This window comes from Ostrinia furnacalis, unplaced genomic scaffold (genome assembly GCF_004193835.3).
Source record: "Ostrinia furnacalis isolate ACB-3 unplaced genomic scaffold, ASM419383v2 OfSCF1067, whole genome shotgun sequence".
Taxonomy (NCBI): Eukaryota; Metazoa; Arthropoda; class Insecta; order Lepidoptera; family Crambidae; genus Ostrinia; species Ostrinia furnacalis.
This window is the reverse complement of record NW_021131306.1, coordinates 55,923-78,678: the sequence shown is the minus strand read 5'-3', so window position 1 is coordinate 78,678 and position 22,756 is coordinate 55,923. Positions and strand designations below refer to the sequence as shown.

At 39.0% G+C, this 22,756-nt stretch overlaps 2 protein-coding genes across 4 annotated transcripts in view; both read right to left on the bottom strand.

Annotated features, from left to right (window-relative positions):
• The window catches only part of LOC114351035 (5-hydroxytryptamine receptor-like), a 32,225-nt gene extending 19,598 nt beyond the window's left edge, over positions 1–12,627 (bottom strand). For 2 of the 3 annotated variants that reach the window (XM_028302070.1, XM_028302073.1), the window contains exon 1: positions 12,507–12,627. In XM_028302070.1, coding sequence (XP_028157871.1) covers positions 12,507–12,606 — 100 coding nt within the window. In that variant the 5' untranslated portion in view covers positions 12,607–12,627. The remainder of the gene's footprint in view (positions 1–12,506) is intronic. The other variant, XM_028302071.1, reaches the window with a different exon arrangement.
• Positions 12,628–13,712: 1,085 nt separating this feature from the next.
• The window catches only part of LOC114351027 (5-hydroxytryptamine receptor 2C-like), a 28,900-nt gene continuing 19,856 nt past the window's right edge, over positions 13,713–22,756 (bottom strand). The window contains exons 2-4 of the mRNA XM_028302062.1: positions 22,642–22,744; positions 20,788–20,917; positions 13,713–13,925 (exon numbers count right to left, since the gene is read on the bottom strand). Of these exons, the coding sequence (XP_028157863.1) occupies positions 13,713–13,925; positions 20,788–20,917; positions 22,642–22,744 (446 nt within the window). The remainder of the gene's footprint in view (positions 13,926–20,787; positions 20,918–22,641; positions 22,745–22,756) is intronic.

Here is a 22,756-nt window from a genome sequence, read left to right as displayed (position 1 = left end):
CAATTTTCATCAAATATTGACACACTATGAAAATTAGGACGTGATATCAATTGTTCAGCGGTAAAACATTTCTTGGTTTTGTTCCGCTCGTCCTGCCACGTGCTAACAAGTTTTACATCTACTCTTCGTTCAGTGTCTTCTAATGTTTTTCCAAAAATGCTGTTGTTAAGCAATTTGAAAAAGTCTTGCTCAAATAACGAATTTGAATTTTGTCGCAACTGAGTATTTAAATCTATATAAGGTGTTATTTTTTGTACTGATCAAATTTTACCAACACATCTAATAAAATCATACAATTAAGTCCTAAAAGTTTAAAAAAAAAATTCAGGCTAGTTTTCGAGAAAAACGACAAAGAACGTTTAAAAAAAAATTAAAAATAAATCATCCTTTGAGCGCGGTGAATACTCGTTTACGCACGATCGTAGTAGTCGGCCGAGGGCAACGACCATTTTTTCATTGATACGTGCTGCGCGCGAGCCGGACGGACATATCTCTGCCCTGCTCTGATGCCCGCGCTCCCCTCGCCCCGCAGTGAGCGGGATCAGCGCAACAACACAACTCATTACTCATTGCAGTCCGTCCACAAGTCCGTCTAAGTAATGTGTAGGAGGTACTCATCACAGAAGTAGATGAATGGCCATCTGATAACACAACGCAGGTGAAATTATGTTTCGGACACAATAATTGTCCGACGAGAAACATTGACGAGTTGAAAACCTTTACACTATGCTTGTTTGGAGCCGCGCAGCGCTTCAGGGAGCGCAGCAGGGGCCAGCCGAATCCTGACTTGACGAGATCCCGTGCGCTTCGAGGACGAAGCGCTGGATTTCAATCACCGCCACAGCTGTGCTGGCGTTACCTAGTTACGAGCGCTAAAGGCTTGTTGCCAGAGGGCCACGACCGAGTTCTATCGATGGATATTATTGCGGATACAATGTGATTTGGACAGATAAGTGCTTGTTTAGTGCGCGATTTGTGTGAATACACCGACGTGGTGTCTAATGAACAACAAGTGTAGGAACTTTAAATAACAAGATTCATAAATAGGTAAAATGTGAATAAGTAAAATTTGTAAATAAGCTAAATCTTGTTCAAATTAGCTTATTTCCTTACATTTTTACTTAATACCTAACTTCTACTATTAATTATCTTGTCAGCCTACAGCTTGAAAAAATGACATGAAATAGGTATCATAATTTAAATAAATAAAATCAGATCAATTTATCAGCGAGTTTTATTCACAATACCTAGTACCTACCTACTCTTATTCGATATTATGGTACGTTTCTACTAAAGCGAAGCGAATCAGTACTAGATTAGATAGGTAGGCTATTCATTTTTATTATTACGCTAATTAAATTGCACAGGCATTACGAAATCGTAGATAGTAAATTTTAGTTTCTATCTGTTTTTTAATTTTTTTAGTTTTACGCAGAAGCTTCGCTTCGGTACGTTGGGAAAGTCTCCCACTATTACATTAATCAAATACGCTTAATTAGGTATTTAGATTTTGATTCTCACAGCACCGTAATAACATAAATGTCCTATACACAGTGCCGGCGGCAAATCCCGCCGGCTTTTGCCGATCAACACATGCCGCCGGGCATTTTTGCCGTAGAAAAGTCGGTATTATCAAAGAAAGCCGCAATGCTTTGCCGTGCCGCTTGTACACGTGCCGGCGCACGGTGGTCTGAAAATGAAGCTCCCATACCATAGAAACTTAATGTCAGAAATTAATAAATAAAAATATGCATTGTGTTTAGTATACCTCCCTTTGTTTTACTAATATAGTATGAAGGGTATGAGTAGCTCCATGTGTAAGAAAAAAAATATAAAAATTAAATATTTTTTTTCTCATAATAATCCGAAAAACGCCCCCACCACTTAAGCACAACTCGGTCGAAGTCGAAAATTGNATAAATTTAGGAATCCTAAATTTAAGATTACAGGACGAATGAGCAGCACCGCGATATTTACCGGTAAAGTGACAATGATCCCGTACTTTATCATCAATGAGAGCACAAATAACAGTTCTCAGCTCTTTCAAAGTTTGATCCTCCTCATTATACATAATAGGAACAGGACTTTCAGACGCAGATTGAATAAGTTTGTAAATTCTTTTTGTATCTTTTTGTAACCTTTTAACAAATACAGTAGCACAGTCGGTTCCTCGATACGTTACCAGATGGTTACGCGAATTATCATAATTACAAACAATGTAATAAGCAAACGCTGCTGGCACATGTTTTTGTATCTTCGCAGTGTATGCGCCTGTACTTTCGGAGCAAGGCTCTAATATGGTCTCAAAGTCTGCGTAGATGATGAATGGCACATCCTGCATGCAATGATAATTTTTAAATTGCATCGTAGTACCACTTTCAGGCAATAACGTGACCACTCCACCACACACATGGTCATCATGATCTCGTTTTGATTTAAAAAATAACAAACATTCGTCACAAAAATGTAATTTCCCATGATGCTTCGTAACTTGATTTCGAACCAACTTTGTTAAATCCTTTATAAGACAATAATGGGATTTGGAGTCCTTTTCTAACAGAAGCATATTAACATGGTGTTTTTTTNATGGGAAGTACTAGTTCTATTTTGATGATCATCAGTGAGTGAGTGTCGTAAATACGAAACTTTGCTTTTGCATAACTTCGGAACTAAATGACCTACAGACTTGAAATTTTGGATTTTAAGTATGTGATTATAGCTTACTAGATGACGAAAATTTCTGCGTTCTGGTCTTATCCAGAGGTTCTCAAATAGGGGCCTGAAAATGCGGCGAAATGGTTCCAGTAAAGGATGGTACGGCAGTGTTTGCTTCGCGCTCGACTTGGCGGGGGCACTGCCGTGCCCCCAGATAATGGTATTTGGAGTCCTTTTCTAACAGAAGCATATTAACATGGTGTTTTTTTCGTAATAACGTTTTATATAACGGACCGATAATATTTTGTTTCTCGTCTATCCCATACACATTGATGCTGATATCATTATTATTTATTTCGNAACGGACCGATAATATTTTGTTTCTCGTCTATCCCATACACATTGATGCTGATATCATTATTATTTATTTCAAAAGTTTTAATATCTTTTAATGAAACTGGAAAATGCATATTATCAACATTCAAGACATCAGTGAAGTATGGATATGATGATACTTGGTTAGGATTTTTTACATCAGGATATAAAGCGCTCATTACCGTCCAGGCAAAACTATTCACTGCACAGTATTCATCACTGTTTCTAACATTTAAACAAGCTTTTTTAACNTTCATAGGAATAAGGACCACCCTAATGGATATGATGATACTCGGTTAGGATTTTTTTACATCAGGATATAAAGCGCTCATTACCGTCCAGGCAAAACAGTATTCATCACTGTTTCTAACATTTAAACAAGCTTTTTTAACTTTGATTTTTTTTGGCAAATCTATATAACTAGAACCACCTAATGGTGAATATTTGTTAATATTAGTTTCAATATAAAGCATATCTAAAAGGGACCAACCACTTCCTTTTTCTTGGAACTTGCTATAGAAACGATGTTATTTTATTTTTGATTTTTAGGNATAATTACCTAAAATGACATTGTTTAAATTTTATATTTTTGCATGCCATACTCTGGCGAAATGTGTGATACTACTCAAATCTACTTTACCATCACTTACATGTACCACTTTCAAGCGAAATAAATGATTTGATTTGATTTGATTTGATTTATTTTCTGTTGCAAATGATTTGATTTCCATTGAATCATCTCTGGGCAAAATAACTTTAACAAACAATTATTCAAAGTTTACTTTCACACTGATGTGGGAAGCAATAGCGGAATCAAGTACTTTGCGCAGTCTAGACGAAATAGAATGCATGAAGTGCAATGGTGACGTTATTGCCAACTCTTCACCATTAGGCGCACGCTCGCGTTCGGCACTGATGCGATATGATACAATGCGGCCTTTAAAAGCCGAATTAACTATCTCAACTCCAACATCATAATACATTACAGTATTATTCTTATGGATATTACTGCGCAAGTGCCCTGGAAATGCTTTTCTGAGTATGGATTTCTGACATACCTACTGAGCAGAAGATCGTTTTAAAATTTGTCATTTTAAGATTTTAGGATAGATGTAATAGTAAGAACTATAATTAAAAATACTTTATTTAGACAAATTATTATTCATCAATAAACAAATGCATTTGAAATCATATGCTAACTAACTTAGCTAAACAGAAAATAAAATTAAATCTACTTTTTTTTATCTGCATAAAATGTTGGTTCTATATTATTAAATAACCTCCTACTATCCTTAAATATTTTTTTAATACCGGCCCATAACGGCTCGTCGTGGCTCAGCCGGACTCTCAGACAGCCGTTCCGGATTACTAATGTTTGGCCAAAAAACGTTTCCCAAATTATCACATCGCAAACAACGTTTCGCAAATTTTTATTTAGCAAATTTTCATTTGGCAAAACAACTTATTGCAAACTTTTAATTCGCAAATGTCATTTTTGGCATATTATTGTTTAGCAAATTATTGTTTGGCAAAGTATGTTTTGCCAAATGTTTCATTTGGCAAAAATATTTCACGATAAACTATTTACAAAATAATTTGATTGGTGCATAGAATGGATACAAATTAGCTTGTGGTTATTATTTTATTTAGTGGGTAGTTAATATATCTAAATTAATTTTCTTATTTCATTCTTTTTATCAAAATTTCCAAATGATTCATTAACAATAGAGGTGATTCTAGCGCTCGGCGGCCGCTGCCGCGGCACGCTTCGCTCGCCTTCGCGCATTAAGGGCACATTAAGGGTCACTGTTCTAACCTAACCTACTATTTTCTGCAATACCTACTTTTTGCAACCATACTATTGTCTGCAATCTCTTTATTTTACATAAAATTCTTGTGAAAACAATGATCATGTGCCTTATGCTTTGATTTGTGGGTAACGGTGGGTAAGTATGTGAAGTGTCAATTTGACCAAACAAAGAATTTGGGATATAATATTTGGCAAAATAAAACATTTGCTATATAAACATTTGCCAAGTAAAATTTTGCCAAATGATAATTTGACCAAATGAATTAGTTGCGAAAAGTACAGTTGCTAAAAGTTCATTTGGGAAATGAAACTTTGGCGATAAGTTGTTTGCGAAGTGAAATTTGGCGAAAAGTAATTTGGCCAAACGGAAGGATANAAATAATCTCGGAGAATATACGGATTTGTATGTAAAGAGTGATGTTTTGATATTAAGCGATATTTTTGAAAAGTTTCGTAAAACATGTAAAATCAATTATGATTTAGATCCTGCATTTTATCTCACAGCACCAAGTCTTAGCTTTGACGCCATGTTATTAAAGACAAAAGTAAAATTGGAGCTGCTTTCAGATTTAGAAATGATACGAATGATACAACAGGGAATTCGTGGAGGCATTTGCTTATGTTCAAAAAGGTATGCTAAATCAAATAATCACTATCAGCATGATTATGATCCCTCTCAACCAAACAGATATCTGATGTATGTAGATTGTAATAATTTATACGGCTTTGCAATGTGCAGTTATCTACCTTATGCGGATTTTAAACTTATTAATGAAAAGGAATGTGAACAACTCAACATAACAAGTATTCCTAATGACAATGATTATGGATATATTCTCGAAGTTGATTTGGAATATCCTGAGAATTTGCATGATTTACATAATGATCTTCCATTTTGTGCAGAAAACTTTACTCCACCCGGTGCCAGAAATGTAAAACTTACGCCAAATTTGTACAATAAATATAACTATACTATCCACTACGTTCATTTAAAGACATGTATTCAACATGGATTACGCCTAAAAAAAATTCATAAAGGAATATCGTTTAGACAAAGCCCATACTTAAAGGAATATATAAGGTGTCATTTTTTGTACTGATCAAATTTTACCAACACATCTAAAAACATCATACAAATAAGACCCAAGTGTTTTTAAAAAAAAAATTCAGGCTAGTTTTTGTTTTTACTTTTCCTAACAAAAAAAAATATTATTTCTGCAACCATCCTGTCTTTACTCACTGCCTCTCTCTCTTTCTGATTTCAATGTTTCCGCACTCTTTACTCATTTCATTCATACGTTCATTGACCGCCGCGGCTGCGCATCGCCCAGCGCTTACGACCCGAAATTATCAATTACGACGTGTTACGTAACTTACCGACGACTTACACAAATTCTACGAGTGAAATGAAAATGAAAATAAACGGGGGGGTCATAGTTACTACTTCGCTTCGCTCTAATGGTATGGCAGGTATTATGATTAAACAAAATTCATTGTAGGTAGTTTACTGTTTTCATATCAAATTATGACTTTCCATCACACTTTTTCAGGCTTTGGACTGGCAAGTTATAACAAATAATTAGTGTTTTCTCATAATTTTCAAGTATTGAATTATTAAGTAAATAATTTAGTTAAACATTAAAATAAACTAATTATTTGCATTAACTTGGCGTGTTTAAAAGTCATTTCATTGTTATTTACAGTTTCTATTTACAAGTTTACAGTTGTTATTTACAAGTTCACTTATTTACACTGCTGTACACACCCTATTCCCTATTTACACTGAACACAATTATTTACATTAAATGCTGGACGTGACGTCCTTGTTCACGTACACATTGTCTTGCACGAGCGAGGCCATGCCTGCGGACTGTCAACAGCACTTCATGTTCACTCCGCATTGTGTCAAATGCAATTATTATGCGCTCACGTAATTCACTTACACTGCCAATTGTATGACCGTCATTGCCATACACCAGGTCTTTGGCCCTACCCCACACGTGGAAGTCCATGGGCGTCAAGTCAGGGGACCGCGGCGGCCAGCGAATAACGCTACCGCGACCGATCCACCGCCCTTGAAACGCCTCGTGTAAATAGGCGCGGCGCACCCGCAGGCTGAAGTGTGCGGGAGCACCGTCTTGCTGAAAGTACAGGTAACGGCGGCTCCCGACAGGCACGTCCAACAACAGCCCAGGAAGGTCATGCTGAAGGAACTGCAGGTACGTATCCGCATTTAGGCGTTCCAAAAAAACGGGCCCCAACAAGTGACCGTTCAACAACCCTCCCCACACATTTAAACTAAATCTGTGTTGGAAGTGGTCCGGTCGAATCACGCGCGGGTTGTACTCGCACCAATAATATGCATTATGTATGTTAAAAAGTCCCTCACGCGCGAACGTGCACTCGTCCGTCCACAGAATATTCTTTGTGGCGTTTCGAAGTAGCCAGCGGCAGAACTCCATCCTTGGCGCGAAGTCCTGCGGTAACAACTCCTGCACCCGCGTAAAATGGTAAGGATGGAGCCCTTCGCTGCGTAGAAACCGCCACACGTACTGTCGGCTAACGCCAAACACACGGGCTGCGTCTGCGGTGCTCGCCAATGGATGTTCATGAAAGAAGTTTAAAACTTCATCCTCGAAGCGCGCTGGAAGTCGTGGCCTCCCCGCTTCGGGATGAGGGCGGAAGCTGCCACTCTCCCTGAAGCGCTGAACTGCGCCAAGTATGGTGCGAATATGGACATCGCGCCCATGCCTTTCGGCGTAAAGCGCCCTCGCGCGCTGTAGTACTTGTCCAGCGTCGCGGTAACAATCATACATGTCCAGGTACTCCTGGGCTGAGTATCGATACGGCATTTTTTGCGCGCATAAAATAGACACAAACACTGCAAAAAATGACTGCGAACTGAAAAAACGTCGCTCCCGTAGTCCCTCCCATTGGGGCGGAGTAAGAGTGAAAGAGAAAGAAAAGAGAAAAAAGAGAAGAGTGGGGATGGCTCTCGCCTCTGCCGGCACGTGTAAGCGGCATTGAAAAAGCATCGCGGTCTGTTTGTCGGATTCTTTGATAATACCGACACAACCGTTTACAAACGCCGCCTAGGTTTTACCATAGTAAATACAAATGAGTAGGTCATCTTCATACGTATGCGGCGCGCACGCACACTGACAAAATTCGGGGCAACTCGTTCGTTCGTTCGTTTCAGCCAAATGACGTCCACTGCTGGACAAAGGCATCCCCCAAGGTTTTCCACAATGAACGGTCCTGCGCTGCCCGCATCCAGGCTCTTCCCGCGACCTTTACCAGATCGTCGGTCCACCTAGTAGGAGGTAAGCCCCCTGTCGGGGCAACTCACCGCTAATCAATCAACGCTACGTATTGGCGCGCTTACATACAAACCGCGCTCGGGCGTTTCTATGAAGATGACCTACTCATTTGTATTTACTCTGGTAATGCTCACACGCCGGTCCCGGCGGGCGCGGGGTGAAGAGGGCGATCGAGGGGTGGGGCGAGGGAGCGGGGACGGCTCTCGCCTGCGCTGGCACGTGACAAGCGGCGCGGCAAAGCAATGAGGCCTATTTGTCGGCTTCTTTCATAATACCGACACTACTGTTTACAAACGCCGCCGCGGCATTGCTCACGCGCCGGCCCCAGTCAGCGCGGGGTGAATTGGGCGACCGAGGGGCGGGACGAGGGAGCGGGGACGGCTCTCGCCTGCGCCGCACAGTGGTCTGAAAATGAAGCTCCCATACCATAGAAACTTATGTCAGAAANCCTGTTGTTATTAAACGACTTTATAATTAATTACTTGAGTTTTATTAAACAGAACAATGCACATTACAGCAGTGATGGCGCAGACAAGAAAATCATAGTCAACGACCTGTCATCTGTCATTACGTAGCAAGAACGCGCCAATTTCAAATTACTACAACATATACATTTAAAACACAACTATTAAGTCAACTATTAAACGATAATAATAGATCGTCATATTATTATTACGCCTCTTGTCCCGTTGGGCCAACGTCGCTCGGCAAACATTCGCACAAACCAATATTTGCCCTAACAACATTGCTGCCCACGTTGAAATTGAAACCGCCCTAAGCGATGGAAAGAATTTTTTCACCAAGTTAAATTGGGGATTGGGAGAATAAAATCAACTGGGTCAGAGCTATAATGGTAATGCAAATGGAGTAATGCATTTCAATGTTTGCCGGATACTGTTAAATGTATGGAAATACTTAATTTGCTGAGCCAAAGTTTTATAAAATGTAAATCGTCTAGAATTTTCTTGGTACTTATAGAGCCGGGACTTAACGTTTCTATTTCGATATCAAAATGGAACCGAAGAACTATTGTTATTGGTTGGTTGATTTATAAAAGGAAACTCGCAGTTACCCCCATACGTTACAATATTTACCTTCCGAGCTCGTATATAGATGAACTAGCTTTTGCCCACGGCTTCACCCGCGTGAAATTAAATTTGTCATAGATCATTTTAAAATAGCTTCTATGTTATTCTGATGTTAACAATAATACTATAAAGTTTCATGAAAATCCGTTCAGTTTTTGAAGCGTGAAAGAGTAACAAACACATCCATTACATATCCTTACAAACTTTCGCATTTATAATACTCTACTAATTAATTAGTAGGATTGATCCGTAAATTATTTAATGAGATTTTCAATGAGCAATAAAATCAATTAACTTAATCATTACAGGAAAATCTCGTACAAGCCAAACGACAGAACGAAAAAAACATTATATTTCATGTTAATAAATCAAAATTACAAATCTCGTCGAAGGCTTCCAACCTTATTCGAAACCCAGGGTATCATTAATTTAAGTCGATTCAAATAAAGTCCACTCACTCGAGGGACTTATAATCTCAAAGGATTTGACAGAGCTGGCATATCTTGACAGAGTAGGCATCTTTTATGATGATATAAGCCCCTTCCAAGAGATTTAACTCATTTATATAGGGTGTAAACAGATTGTTTGACTCAAAATCAAAATCAAAAATATTTATTCAGTTTAGACCACAAGTGGCACTTATGAACGTCAATAGAAAATAATAAAAAAAGAAAAGGTAGCCCTGAACGTTTAGGCCATAACTTTAACAATAACTGGTGTTTCTTGTATGGAATTTGACAGATTTTTGACGTTTGTTATAGTTAAGGTAAGATGGTGCAAATCAGCATTAGTCTCCACAGACTACATACTTTTGGACGGCCGATAGTTTAGTCAGGCTAGTGCTAAAACGGGACTATTCCTACCTCTCGTTCCCACCGCCTGCAACTCCTGTGTAGGATCTACAGTTTGACTGCCAATAAAAACCCAACCAGTAAGGGTTAAGTTTGTAGGCTAGTGTTAATCAGTATAAACATGTATGAAAGTGCGCACAATATGTGTACAATACATACACCGATTTGCTATCGGCCGTTTCTTCATACTTAGAAGCCGACCACACTATCAGGAAATAAAAAGTTTTCAGTTTGAGTCTGGACTTACTATGACTATAATGTTCAAAGAAAAACACCCTCTATTTTATTTAGTTTCTTTTTTAACTTTGCAAATGTAATAAATTACCTACTAACACACGTTGTTCTTTCATATCTACGAAATTATTATCGTAATAATATTTTCCCGCCTAGGGTATTAATTCACTGGTAATTTATTGTCAACATCCTGTATAAATTGGAGTCGTACTTTGCAGTACCTATCTACAGTTCAAAAACATTGTTTTATTCGTTTCCCTCACACAGCCTGAGATATTTCCATGTATAAGTGAGACAAAAATCTGACAAAACGTAATCGTATTACGAGTGTACCCCCAAGACTTTAATTCGTTTGGTGGACTTTGCAAAGGAAGAAGTCCTAATAGAAATGTCAATTTGAAATGTGATTGTAAAAATTAAATAAGGATGAGATTTAAACATACTTTGTTTTCTCTAAAAATACACTTCTGCAATTATGATGAAATAAAATGTTCTTGTTGTAGAACAAAACAATTTAGCGCTTTAACCGACTACAGGTAGATTGTGAATCTTATTATAATCGTAGAAGGTCTCAATTATGATAAATAATTTCCAAAGTACAAAGATTATCTCAACCAGTTTGTGCTTAATGATTTATTGAGTCGTTAGGAATACTTGAGAGACTTTAATTATTTAATTAGAAGCTTCCTTAATTAATAGGCGTGGAAGTTTCGGAAATATGTTTTCATTTTGCCCGAATATCTTTACGAACTGTGTTTCCCAAAGGAATATTAATTTAGGCTCTCCAAATAGACTAATTTCCAGATGTTATTAGAAACATATACCTGAGGCTAGTTTACAATAGGTTATTTTACTCTTCTCTCTAGAGAACCATCGTGTCGGTTCCGTAAAGGGAGGTGTTTACTTTGTGAACAGATAACATAAATCCAGCGACATTTATCACAGAAAATGTTAATATCGAGAACGTGAGCCAGAAAAGTTTGGATCAAAATTGTGACTGGATAATTAGCTGTCGGTACCTTAAGCAATTCGATACATCCTTTTGCTTGCTCATGAATGGGTAAAATATGCATAAAGTTTGTTCCTTTGCAATATCTACATTCAAGAATGGTCCTGTAGAGTCTGCTAGGTCATTATTCGAAGTTTGGCTTTAGCAGACGAATCAAAAAACAGAATTCCACCTCTTTGCACTATTGTCACACACAAGTTTTATTTTTATTGTCATACACAAAGTCCTATTCAGTCAGGATCTACAGAATGGCAGCCAAGAAACCCAACCAGTAAGGATAGAGCAGTCTCGGAGCAAGCTCTCGTGGAATTCGAATCACAAACTTAAAGGAGTTCCAAGAATAATAGCGCCTTCTCTCCATCGCAAAGTGGGAGCCAGAATTGAAGGGCATCTTGAACCTTCTATAGAACATAATACGATCATTGATGATGGAACCGATCGCTGTGTTCAGCTTCCCCTATTACTACTCCTGAATGGTCAGGATCTACAGTATGGCAGCCAAGAAGGCCAATCAGTGAAGGTTGAGTACCTAGTCCTGGAGAAAAGCTGTCATGGAACCCGCAACGAATAGAATTTAGAAGGAGTTCGAAGCACAACATCAACTTCCCTCCATTGCATAGGCGGAGATAAAGAAAGGTCATGTTTGCCATTCACAACAAAGCTGGGACTTTCTACAGAACAAAAGAAGATCATTCTTTCCATTCACTCATCATCCACCATCATATAAATACCGATTCGAGGCGCACCAAGCCAGCCGGCCGCCCAGCCCGCTCCCAGGCCCTTCGTCTGTCGCGCCAGGAGTTGGACTGTCAGCGCGTACGTCAGCAGCATCACCCCAAGAGGTATGTAGAAGGAGATGATAGAGCTAATCGCCTTGTTTAGCTTCCACTATTACTACTCCTGAATGGTCAGGAGGATCAACAGTATAGCAACCAAGAAGCCCAATCAGTGAAGATTGAGTACCTAGTCTTGAAGAAAAGCTGTCATGGAACCCGCAACGAATAGAATATAGAAGGAGTTCGAAGCACAACATCAACTTCCCTCCATTGCATAGGCGGAGATAAAGAAAGGTCACGTTTGCGATTCACAACAAAGCTGGGACTTTCTACAGAACAAAAGAAGATCATTCTTTCCATTCACTCATCATCCACCACATATAAATACCGATTGGAGGCGCACCAAGCCAGCCGGCCGCCCAGCCCGCTCCCAGGCCCTTCCTCTGTCGCGCCAGGAGTTGGACTGTCAGCGCGTACGTCAGCAGCATCACCCCAAGAGGTATGTAGAAGGAGATGATAGAGCCAATCGCCTTGTTTAGCTTCCACTATTACTACTCCTGAATGGTCAGTATCTACAGTATGGCAGCCAAGAAGCCCAATCAGTGAAGATTGAGTACCTAGTCTTGAAGAAAAGCTGTCATGGAACCCGCAACGAATAGAATATAGAAGGATTTCGAAATACAACATCAACTTCCCTTCATTCCATAGGCGGAGATAAAGGAAGGTCACGTTTGCCATTCACAACAAAGCTGGGACTTTCTACAGAACAAAAGAAGATCATTCTTTCCATTCACTCATCATCCACCATCATATAAATACCGATTGGAGGCGCACCAAGCCAGCCGGCCGCCCAGCCCGCTCCCAGGCCCTTCCTCTGTCGCGCCAGGAGTTGGACTGTCAGCGCGTACGTCAGCAGCATCACCCCAAGAGGTATGTAGAAGGAGATGATAGAGCTAATCGCCTTGTTTAGCTTCCACTAGTACTACTCCTGAATGGTCAGGATCTACAGTATGGCAACCAAGAAGCCCAATCAGTGAAGGTTGAGTACCTAGTCCTGGAGAAAAGCTGTCATGGAACCCGCAACGAATAAAATATAGAAGGATTTCGAAATACAACATCAACTTAATTCCATAGGCGAAGATAAAGGAGGGTCACTCTTGCCACTCACTGCCAAGCTGGGAGACTACAGGGGTATTTAACCTTTTTACAGAACAAAAAACCATCACTGTTTCCATTCACTACTTATAAATACCGATTGGAGCCCACGAGGCCCCCCAAGAGGTATGTAGAAGGAGATGATAGAGCTAATCGCCTTGTTTAGCTTCCACTATTACTACTCCTGAATGGTCAGGATCTACAGTATGGCAGCCAAGAAGCCCAATCAGTGAAGGTTGAGTACCTAGTCCTGGAGAAAAGCTGTCATGGAACCCGCAACGAATAGAATACAGAAGGATTTCGAAATACAACATCAACTTCCCTTCATTGCATAGGCGGAGATAAAGGAGGGTCACTCTTGCCACTCGCTGCTAAGCTGGGAGACTACAGGGGTATTTAACCTTTTTATAAAACAAAAAACCATCACTGTTTCCATTCACTACTTATAAATACCGATTGGAGGCGCACCAAGCCAGCCGGCCGCCCAGCCCGCTCCCAGGCCCTTCCTCTGTCGCGCCAGGAGTTGGACTGTCAGCGCGTACGTCAGCAGCATCACCCCAAGAGGTATGTAGAATGAGATGATGGAGCCGATCGCCTTGTACAGCGGGTCGGGGACTTGGCACACGCCGCCGATGAGCACCGATTCTTCGTTCTGTGGAAGGAGAAGGTGATAAGTCATCGTCATCATCATCAACAGCCCTTTACAGTCCACTGCTGGACTATGAGCCTCCTCCACTATAGTGGAAGGTTTTGCCATAATCCCCACGCTTGGCAGGCGGGTTGGAGATCGCAGTTTAAAAGATTGATGTTTTTCAGAGAACGCTGCTGCCCGTCCTCTGTTTAATGTGTAGCCCCTAAGTCGCCTCTTACGACACCCGCGGGAAGAGTAAGGGTTAGTGACAAAATGTATTCTACTCTGCCGTCACCACACAGGTGATAAGTAAAGGTTGGTAAAAAGATGAATGCATGTTGAGCTATAGCTTTAGTGTAGCTATAGTGTTTATAAATACTGTAGAATCTTATGCGGTTGTTATTAAGGGCTATTTCGACGAAAATGTATAGTCTGGTGTGCTGTCGTCTGTACAAAGAGTTTCACTTTCCCAACGGTGGTCTTGCATGAATTGACAACCGCCTAGTCGTTCGGAGATTCTCGTACTGGATTTACTATGGATAAGGATATGAGGATCAAAACCGTAACCTCTGTTTTTTTTAAATGTTTTCTGTGTTATCTATTTGAATTATTCTGGATGTTTTCGATGTAAGTAATAAAATGTTTGCATAATTGGCTCTAAATGGCAGACTTTAACATCTAAGATTTCTTTCCAAGTTATCTTCATAACCTATCCAGGTGTCTGTCATAGGAGTATTTATTTGTATTACCAAAGCATTCTCATATGAACATTGGCATTACCAGAGGGCTTACGTAAGTGTGAGTTTACATCAAACGTCGTCATTAGTGTGCGCGTCAAAAAATCTATGAAGATTTTAGTTCTTGAAAGTATCCGTCATTTTTTTACGCAGTCACTAGTAAAGACGTTTGATGAAAACTCACACTAAGCCCCCAGTTCACATAGTAGCTCCCGGATTAGTTGAGACCTCTCTAAAAACATCATTCCGTGCTTCGGACACTAGATATTGGATAAACCCCTGATCCGATTAAGCCATTAGTATTATAAGTTCTCAACACCTTTTCGCCGGTCTTAAGAAGACTGACGAATTTGCAACCATTTTGATTCAGAATTTATATTTTGAAGACATTTTACTAAAAAATAAGATAAATATTTTTAGTTTTTCTTACAAAATGGCGCAGTCCAAAGCGGATCATAAAACATGTAAGCTATTAAACGGGATCCTGCAAAAAACGGGATGTCTCGGAGACCTAAAATAACCTTTTTACCAATACAAATTTATCAATACCTTTACAAACTAGGATCTGATTAGCGAATGCTTTACGACTCCAATAATAAGAACCTACGGCTCATTCAGCATCCATCAGCATCTCGCGTGTCTTATCGCAAAGCATTAAGGTCTACATTCGAGTACTTTTTAGGACGTGTACAAAAATCTTCAAGAAATGTTCCGTTCCGTGAAATATGAGGAGGACACTTAATGAAATTGGATCCGAGGTACGAGTTGATCGATAGCAGGGATGTTATGGATATCCGTAACCGTAACCGAAACTATCGGATATCTGAGACTAAAAAATTTCCGTAACCAAAACCGATTCAAAAATTTCGGATAGTTTCGGATAAAAGCGGAGTCTAAATGTTAATATTTTTTAATATATGTTATTTGTCTGACATTCCCTGGCACCATCTAATATCCCCGCCTGTTTTACCTTTATCATAGGCGTCGTCATAGTACATAAAGTGGCTATGTGGTTCGCGAGGTATCGTGCTATTTGAATTTTACATTTTTAAAATTCTAATATCCGTAACCGAATTTATCCGAAACTTTCGGATAATCCGAAAAGATTTGATATCCGTAATCGTAACCGAAACCGGTTTAATATTATTATAATATCCGTAACCGTATCAATAACCGAAACTTCATGTCCATAACATCCCTGTCGATAGCCATAACTCAAATGTTTCACTTGATCGTTTCTTTTCTCACTTATTTCTGTACTGAATAGCACTCAATTGGAATCGACGTCAAATTTTAATGAAAAGAGTACTAATTCTAAAAGTCCCATAAAGTCAAGTCTCGAAAAAAACAATCAATTTTGTTCAGGTAGAGAAAATCATGTTTTGGATTACGCTGGGTGAAGAAAAACCCATGGCTTCTTATAAGCAGGATTTAACGGTTAAATAATACCATAAATAAATTCATTTAATACACACACTAAGGCTGGGTTGCACCAACTTACTTTGACTTTACCAAACGTCAAAAATCTCTCAAACTCCATACAAAATACACCAGTTATTGTTATAGTTACGGTCAAAGTAAGTTGGTGCAACTCAGCCTAAGAAGTTTTTCTAGCAAGCAGGCGCAGGACCAGTTAATAAGCAAATCTTTGGGAGAGTTTTTTGACCAGCAGTAGACGTTATTTGGCTTAAATGATGAACGATGCATTTTGTCGGCTGTTTGGAGTAGTGGTTCAGAACGGACTACCGTTCCGAGAGGTCCCGGGTTCGATTCCCGGCCGGGCAGAAATTGAAATGATGAATTTTAATTTCTGTGATGGAGCTGGGTGTTAAGTATAATATGTATGTATTTACAAAAAAAAAGTATTTCAGTTTGTTTATATCCGTTGTCTAGTACCCATAGCACAAGCTTTGCTTAGTTTGGGACTAGAAGCGTAGTGTAAAATATCCAGGGATATTTATTTATTTTGATGGCCCACCTATGTACGTAACAATCATTCTTTCAACTATATGGATTATTTCCAATATCCAAACATGTCTCCGTCTTCACAATACCAATTCAGATTTAATGAAAAAACATCCAGTCCCGAACAAGTCTGAAATTTCAGTCCTCAATAATCCTCGATATTCCGAAGCGAAGAAAAAGTCAGAAAGATTGCATCTTATCCAGGATTACGAAAATGAGGACGGTCGTTACGTCCAAAGCGGGTCCGAGATTAGACGATTGATAACCGAAAATTTAATTAATCTAAGAGTATTCATCGAATATATTAATATTGGAATAAGTCGGGCCCTTGAGAAGGACGATTTATACCATACGACTGTGGCATGTCTGCTCTTTTACGTAATACGATTAGGTACAGCCATGAATAAGTAGGTAACATTATTTGGTTATAACCGCTTTTTATTTCAGACAGGTCTTCCCGCATCGTTCATTCGTTCGTTTCAGCTGAATGACGTCCACTGCTGGACAAAGGCCTCTGCCAAGGTTTTCCACAATGAACGGTCCTGCGCTGCCCACATCCAGGCTCATCCCGCATCGTCTGGAAGAGATTACGCAGAGTACGCACAGGGTGATAAACGAACCAATTACAGAGCTATGTTCAATGCTGTGCGTTCGATTTTTTGCTTCACATAAGCAAGCATCGTTTGTGAATACGGGCGTCAGTGTCCTTACCGAGTTTACATTGACAGATTGTACAGCGCTCCTAGTTACTTTCAAGAACTGAAATCTTCATAGATTTTTTGACGCTCTTGCTAGCGAGCACACCTAACGTAAAATCATGGTAAGCTCACTGTCAAAAATGGCTTTATTTGTTTGGATTAATTAAATTATTACTTACATTCTAGCTACAGGCAGCTATAAGCCGTGTGGTGACGGCAGAGTAGAATACATTTGTCACCAACCCCTACTCTTCCCGCGGGTGTCGTAAGAGGCGACTTAGGGACTACACATCAAACAGAGAATGGGCAGCAGCGCTCTCTGAAAAACATCAATCTTTTAAACTGCGATCTCCAACCCGCCTGCCAAGCGTGGAGATTATGGCAAAACCCTCCACTATAGTGGAGGAGGCTCATAGTCCAGCAGTGGACTGTAAAGGGCTGTTGATGATTCTAGCTACAGGAATGCTTAAATTGTGTCATTGTAACTTATTTTATGCCTATCTTATGATATTCCTACTAATGATATTAATGTTAAAGTTAAGAATAAAATAGAAATCTGTAGCATAAAATAATCGTAACGTTTTCTTCTCGCTCACATATCGTTACATGTAAAGGCTTCCATCCGACATCTGAATGTAATTTAATTATTTAAAGGGAAAGGTTCGTTCTATATTCATTCTTGTTTGTAATGTACCATTGGTGATATCAAATTGGTGCATTATTGACATTGCTTGTACCTTTAAAGTATTTAAGTATGTTTATATCCGTTGTCTAGTACCCATAGTACAAGCTTTGCTTAGTTTAGGACTAGAGGCGCAGTGTAAAAGACCAAGGATATTTATTTATTATTTATTTACCTTTTATCGTTCAATGTATCATTTCTTTATGTTGACTATGTGAATGAACAATGTTATAATGCTAAAAGTATCTATTACTTAGTAATTCGTTTTGACTTTAATTATTTATTTTAAGTGGCTGTTTTGTTAAAAAACTTATTTAATACGATATCTGTTACTTATATTTTCATTGTTTCCTCCGTCTAACCTCAGAAACGGCTGGACCAATTTTAATGGGATTTTCACTATTGTATACCTAGCTGATGAAGGTTTGAGCGATGGCGCAGACAAGGATACGCACTTATTTATTCTGATGTGATTATCTTATTTTAAAACGAGGAACCTATTCTACTACCGGCTAAAATAAAGAGAACCTACCTTAGACTTGCACTGTGACAAATAGCATACTTATCATTTTCCGACTCACTGAGGCAAAATGTTCTGTGTAGCTTTTATAGTTCAATATCAAGATTGCTTGTGGAGATAAAAGGCCTGTATGTTTGTCGTTTTGTAAGTGACTTTTCTGACTTGTTAGTTAGAAATATTCTTGATAAATTAAATATTGATTTGGTAAGTTTCAAAGTTCATACACCTTCACATAGTGTATAACTTACTTTGAAAGATTTTTTATGCATGACAAGGCAGGTATTTGATCGCAATCGTTAAGTGAGATGCAGTCTAGGATAGTACATATCTGCCCTGTAAGTGCCTATTCACTCTCGCCTTAAAAAGGCCCGGAAAACCTATTTGTTCCATACTGGTTAATAGCAAAACAGTATTTTAACCTATATATTCAACTTGACACCAATACAGTTTTTCACTTTAAAACCTCAATAACCCCAATTGAAATTCAATTGGCGTCTGAAATCCGTAAAATTACATTGATTCCTGAATTCAGGTCTATAATTTTCGAGAGCGCCTCGCATTTACTGGGCAAATGGCTGTCTATGGGCCCAATAGGATTCCATTAACCGTTAGTCTGCCTTTGGCAGAAAATTGACGGTACTCAGATATTTACATTTCAAGTTTTTTGCGAAGCGCGATTTGATTGACGTAATTTTGACTATGATTGAATAGATTTATTTGCAAAACATTCGATTAAGAAACAAATGAAAAGAATAAAACTTTTATGTACGTAACTAGCGCATTCATTTGTTTTGTAATGCTTTAAGAACACACTTTGTCCCCTATTTTGTAGAGAATCTTGAAGGGGGCTTCATAAAAGATTTTATGGGATACACCCATCATTACCCATGTCAAGGGATATGGAGATTCATATTTTTACATCGGAAATAAAGAGTTTATGAACCCATAGCGCGCAAAAATACTTTTTGTGATTTGGAGACGTTGCTAAATTAAAATAAGAGATGAAATTCGGTGACCTTCTAAAATCTTTTGTGCCTCTATTAGGCTTAGCATTTTTGTTACAATTTCAAAGAAATTGTTTCACAACTTTTCAATGAAGACAGAATTAATCCGGTACGAAAGTACCTAATTAAAGATCCGTGAAACATTAAGCGCCCAAAAGTTGCTTGCAAATATTCACAATCGCGATTGGATCTCACCCAAACAAAATCCTTAGGGACACACGGTTTTAGCGTATAGAAAACTAAGTATTGATTGACCATAAAAAGTTAGAAAAGTTTTTACATCCCGCAAAACTGGACCCCAACCCCAAGAGTTGTTAAGTTTTACTAATAAAATGTACCTATGTGAACTGAATCATTATATCAAACTTATAAAACCCATCTTTTTGCGTCGGAGGTTAAAAATGAAATAAGATGCTAGCTATTTTTTTAAGCCGTGTGTCGAGTGAAAGGCTTGGTCTCGCTAAATCAAAAAAGTTTTGCAATACTTAAAGAATTAAAACAATGTTTTGTTATTTTTTGTTTTGGGTTGAAAACTTCAAATTGTGACCTGAGAAAACTTTTCTAATCAATACATTCTTTCGAGGAAAGTAAAACTGTTTAAAAGTGGGTATACAGTATACATTTACACTGCACAGTCTAGTTGCAACCTAAGTGAAAATTATTATACCAGGCGACAGATGATAACTTAATTAAAATACTTTTTTGTAAATGCATTTTACCTTTTTAGCAAACGCCCATTTAGAAAAGTTTGTTGCATTTTGCGGGGATCCAACCTTCGACTATCATAGAGTCGTATGAGAACCACTCATTACGCGTTCTTTATACAGCAGTGGGAATACAGTTCCATGATATTTTGAACTTTGTTCTCATGTTTTAAGGTCCAATAACAATGACAAAGAACTTGTTATGCCCATTAAAAGCCTATTAAACATTAATTGTGTTTATTGTGTGACTGTTAAAACCTATATTAAGTATTAAAAAGAAATAGATGTAAGATATTTAAAAACAACCTTGTTTAAATTTTATGTTCCTTTCATTTGCCAGTTTTGTGTGTAAAATCATCATCATCATCATTTCAGCCACAGGACGTCCATTGCTAAACATATACCTCCCCCAATGATTTCCACAATGGCCGGTTGGTGGCGGCCTGCATTCAGCGCCTTCCTGCTACCTTTATGAGGTCCACCTCGTGGGTGAACGTCCTACGCTGCGCTTTCCGGTACGTGACCTCCACTCCAGAACCTTGTGTACAATAAACGTATCAAAATAGTCTTTACCTTGGAGTACATAAGACTCAACGGGAGGCTCATGGCTGTAGACAATATCCACACAAACACGATCTTGATGGTGACTCGCTTCCTCGTTTTGTTTCTGCCGAAGCGCATGGGGTAACGCAGGGAGAGGTATCTGCAAACAAACATGCTTATAAATGATTGATATGACACAAGATATATGGTGGTAGAAGCCCCAATCACTGGCAGCTGTCAAGGACAGGAATTAAAAAGAAATTAAAAAACAAAAATAAAGATGTCAGACTTTCGAACAAACGCAATATGGCTTTTTAATTTTTGTTTTTACAAATTATGAAGAGAATCAGCAGCGAAACGTACAACCCAACGCGATCGAACTAACTGCGTACCTCGCTGGAATGCGAATCTCTCTGTCATTTATTTTACCCGCACACCTCCCCCGCATTCGCCCCGTCTATACCAGAGCCCCGATTACGGTAACTTTTAACGTCTACAATCTAGACACGCTTCTCGATTCTGCGATACGATTGGTCGTTCAACAGCGTACGTCAGCTGTTTTGACCAATCGTATCGCAGAATCAGAAGCGCGTCTGGATTGGAAACGTTAAAAGTTACCGTAATCGGGGCTCAGAGCGTCGATGTGACGTCACGGCTGCCAGGTGCGCAGTTAACTTGACCAGGTTGTACGTACACACGGCCACACTGTTAACTATCCATTTCCGTTTTTGCTCTCGCTCTAATCAAATGGCGATTCTTTGCGATAGAACGAGATGACATGACTTTCAATGGGCAGTTAACACTGTTGCCGATAGTACGTACTATTAGAGTTACGCCGTAAATGTTTGTTTAATATTCGGTGTCGATCCCGTTTGCTCGAACTTCTCGAGCTTTGATTAAATTGACAGTTGTACAATCACACTGCGTAATCCGTCAGTTCTAAACAGTCGTAACTTTAGTAAATAAAAATTACACAAAAATCACAATGAAGATTCGTGAAAGATGAATAGTTTCCGGCAAACCATACACCAAGGGGTTTTCACTCAAATGGTTTTCGAAAAATCGAGAGTTGCCATTTGCAAAAAAAATTGGCCCATACTTTATTATAAACATAGTTTTCCGGTCCGTATCAAATCAACCCTGCTACATATTACTTCGTTATGGCTGTAGCATATAGGGCGACGTGAGGGCGTGGAAACAGTGACACGCAAATAAATTAATAATAAATGCGGCTGACGTAACACAACATTTATAAATGGATGTGACGTGACGTGTTAGTATTATTTACTTAACTTTAAATTGGAGTTCGTAAAATTTGACAGCATGAGCTTTTAGTTTTAAAGGCTATGATTCGTTCGGGTAAGTTTTGTGGGATCCATTAATCCATGCTAAATAAAATTATGCAAATAAATATTTGAATTTGAATTTGTGTTGCTTTTTGTCTCACGTACACACAGGATTTGGTATTATTTCAGTTAACTAACTCAACTTTTTAAACCTTTTAGCCTCCTGGCAGACTGCACACTTTACGCCGGGCAGTTAATCAGTATGGGTGTGTATGGAAGTGCGCTCATTTGGATGGGCAGCCCAATGGTTTATTTACTCAATATCATCATCATCATCATCTCAGCCATAGGACGTCCACTGCTGAACATAGGCCTCCCCCAATGCTTTCCATGTTGCCCGGTTGATAGCGGCCTGCGTCCAGCGCCTTCCTGCTACCTTTATGATGTCGTCGGTCCACCTTATGGGTGGACGTCCCACGCTGTTTACTAAACATGATGGGGCAAATGGATTTGAGTTTGGGAAAATTAATAAAGTCTAAGCCCTGAAAACACCTATAATGACAAGTCAAGTCAAATAAGAAGGTAGTTTCCAAATTACCTGTCAACACTGATGGTGCATAGATGCATAATGGAAGCAGTACACAGAAGCACGTCCAAGCAGATCCAGGTGAGGCAGTACACAGCAGGCAAAGGGAAGTAACCTGAAACAAAGA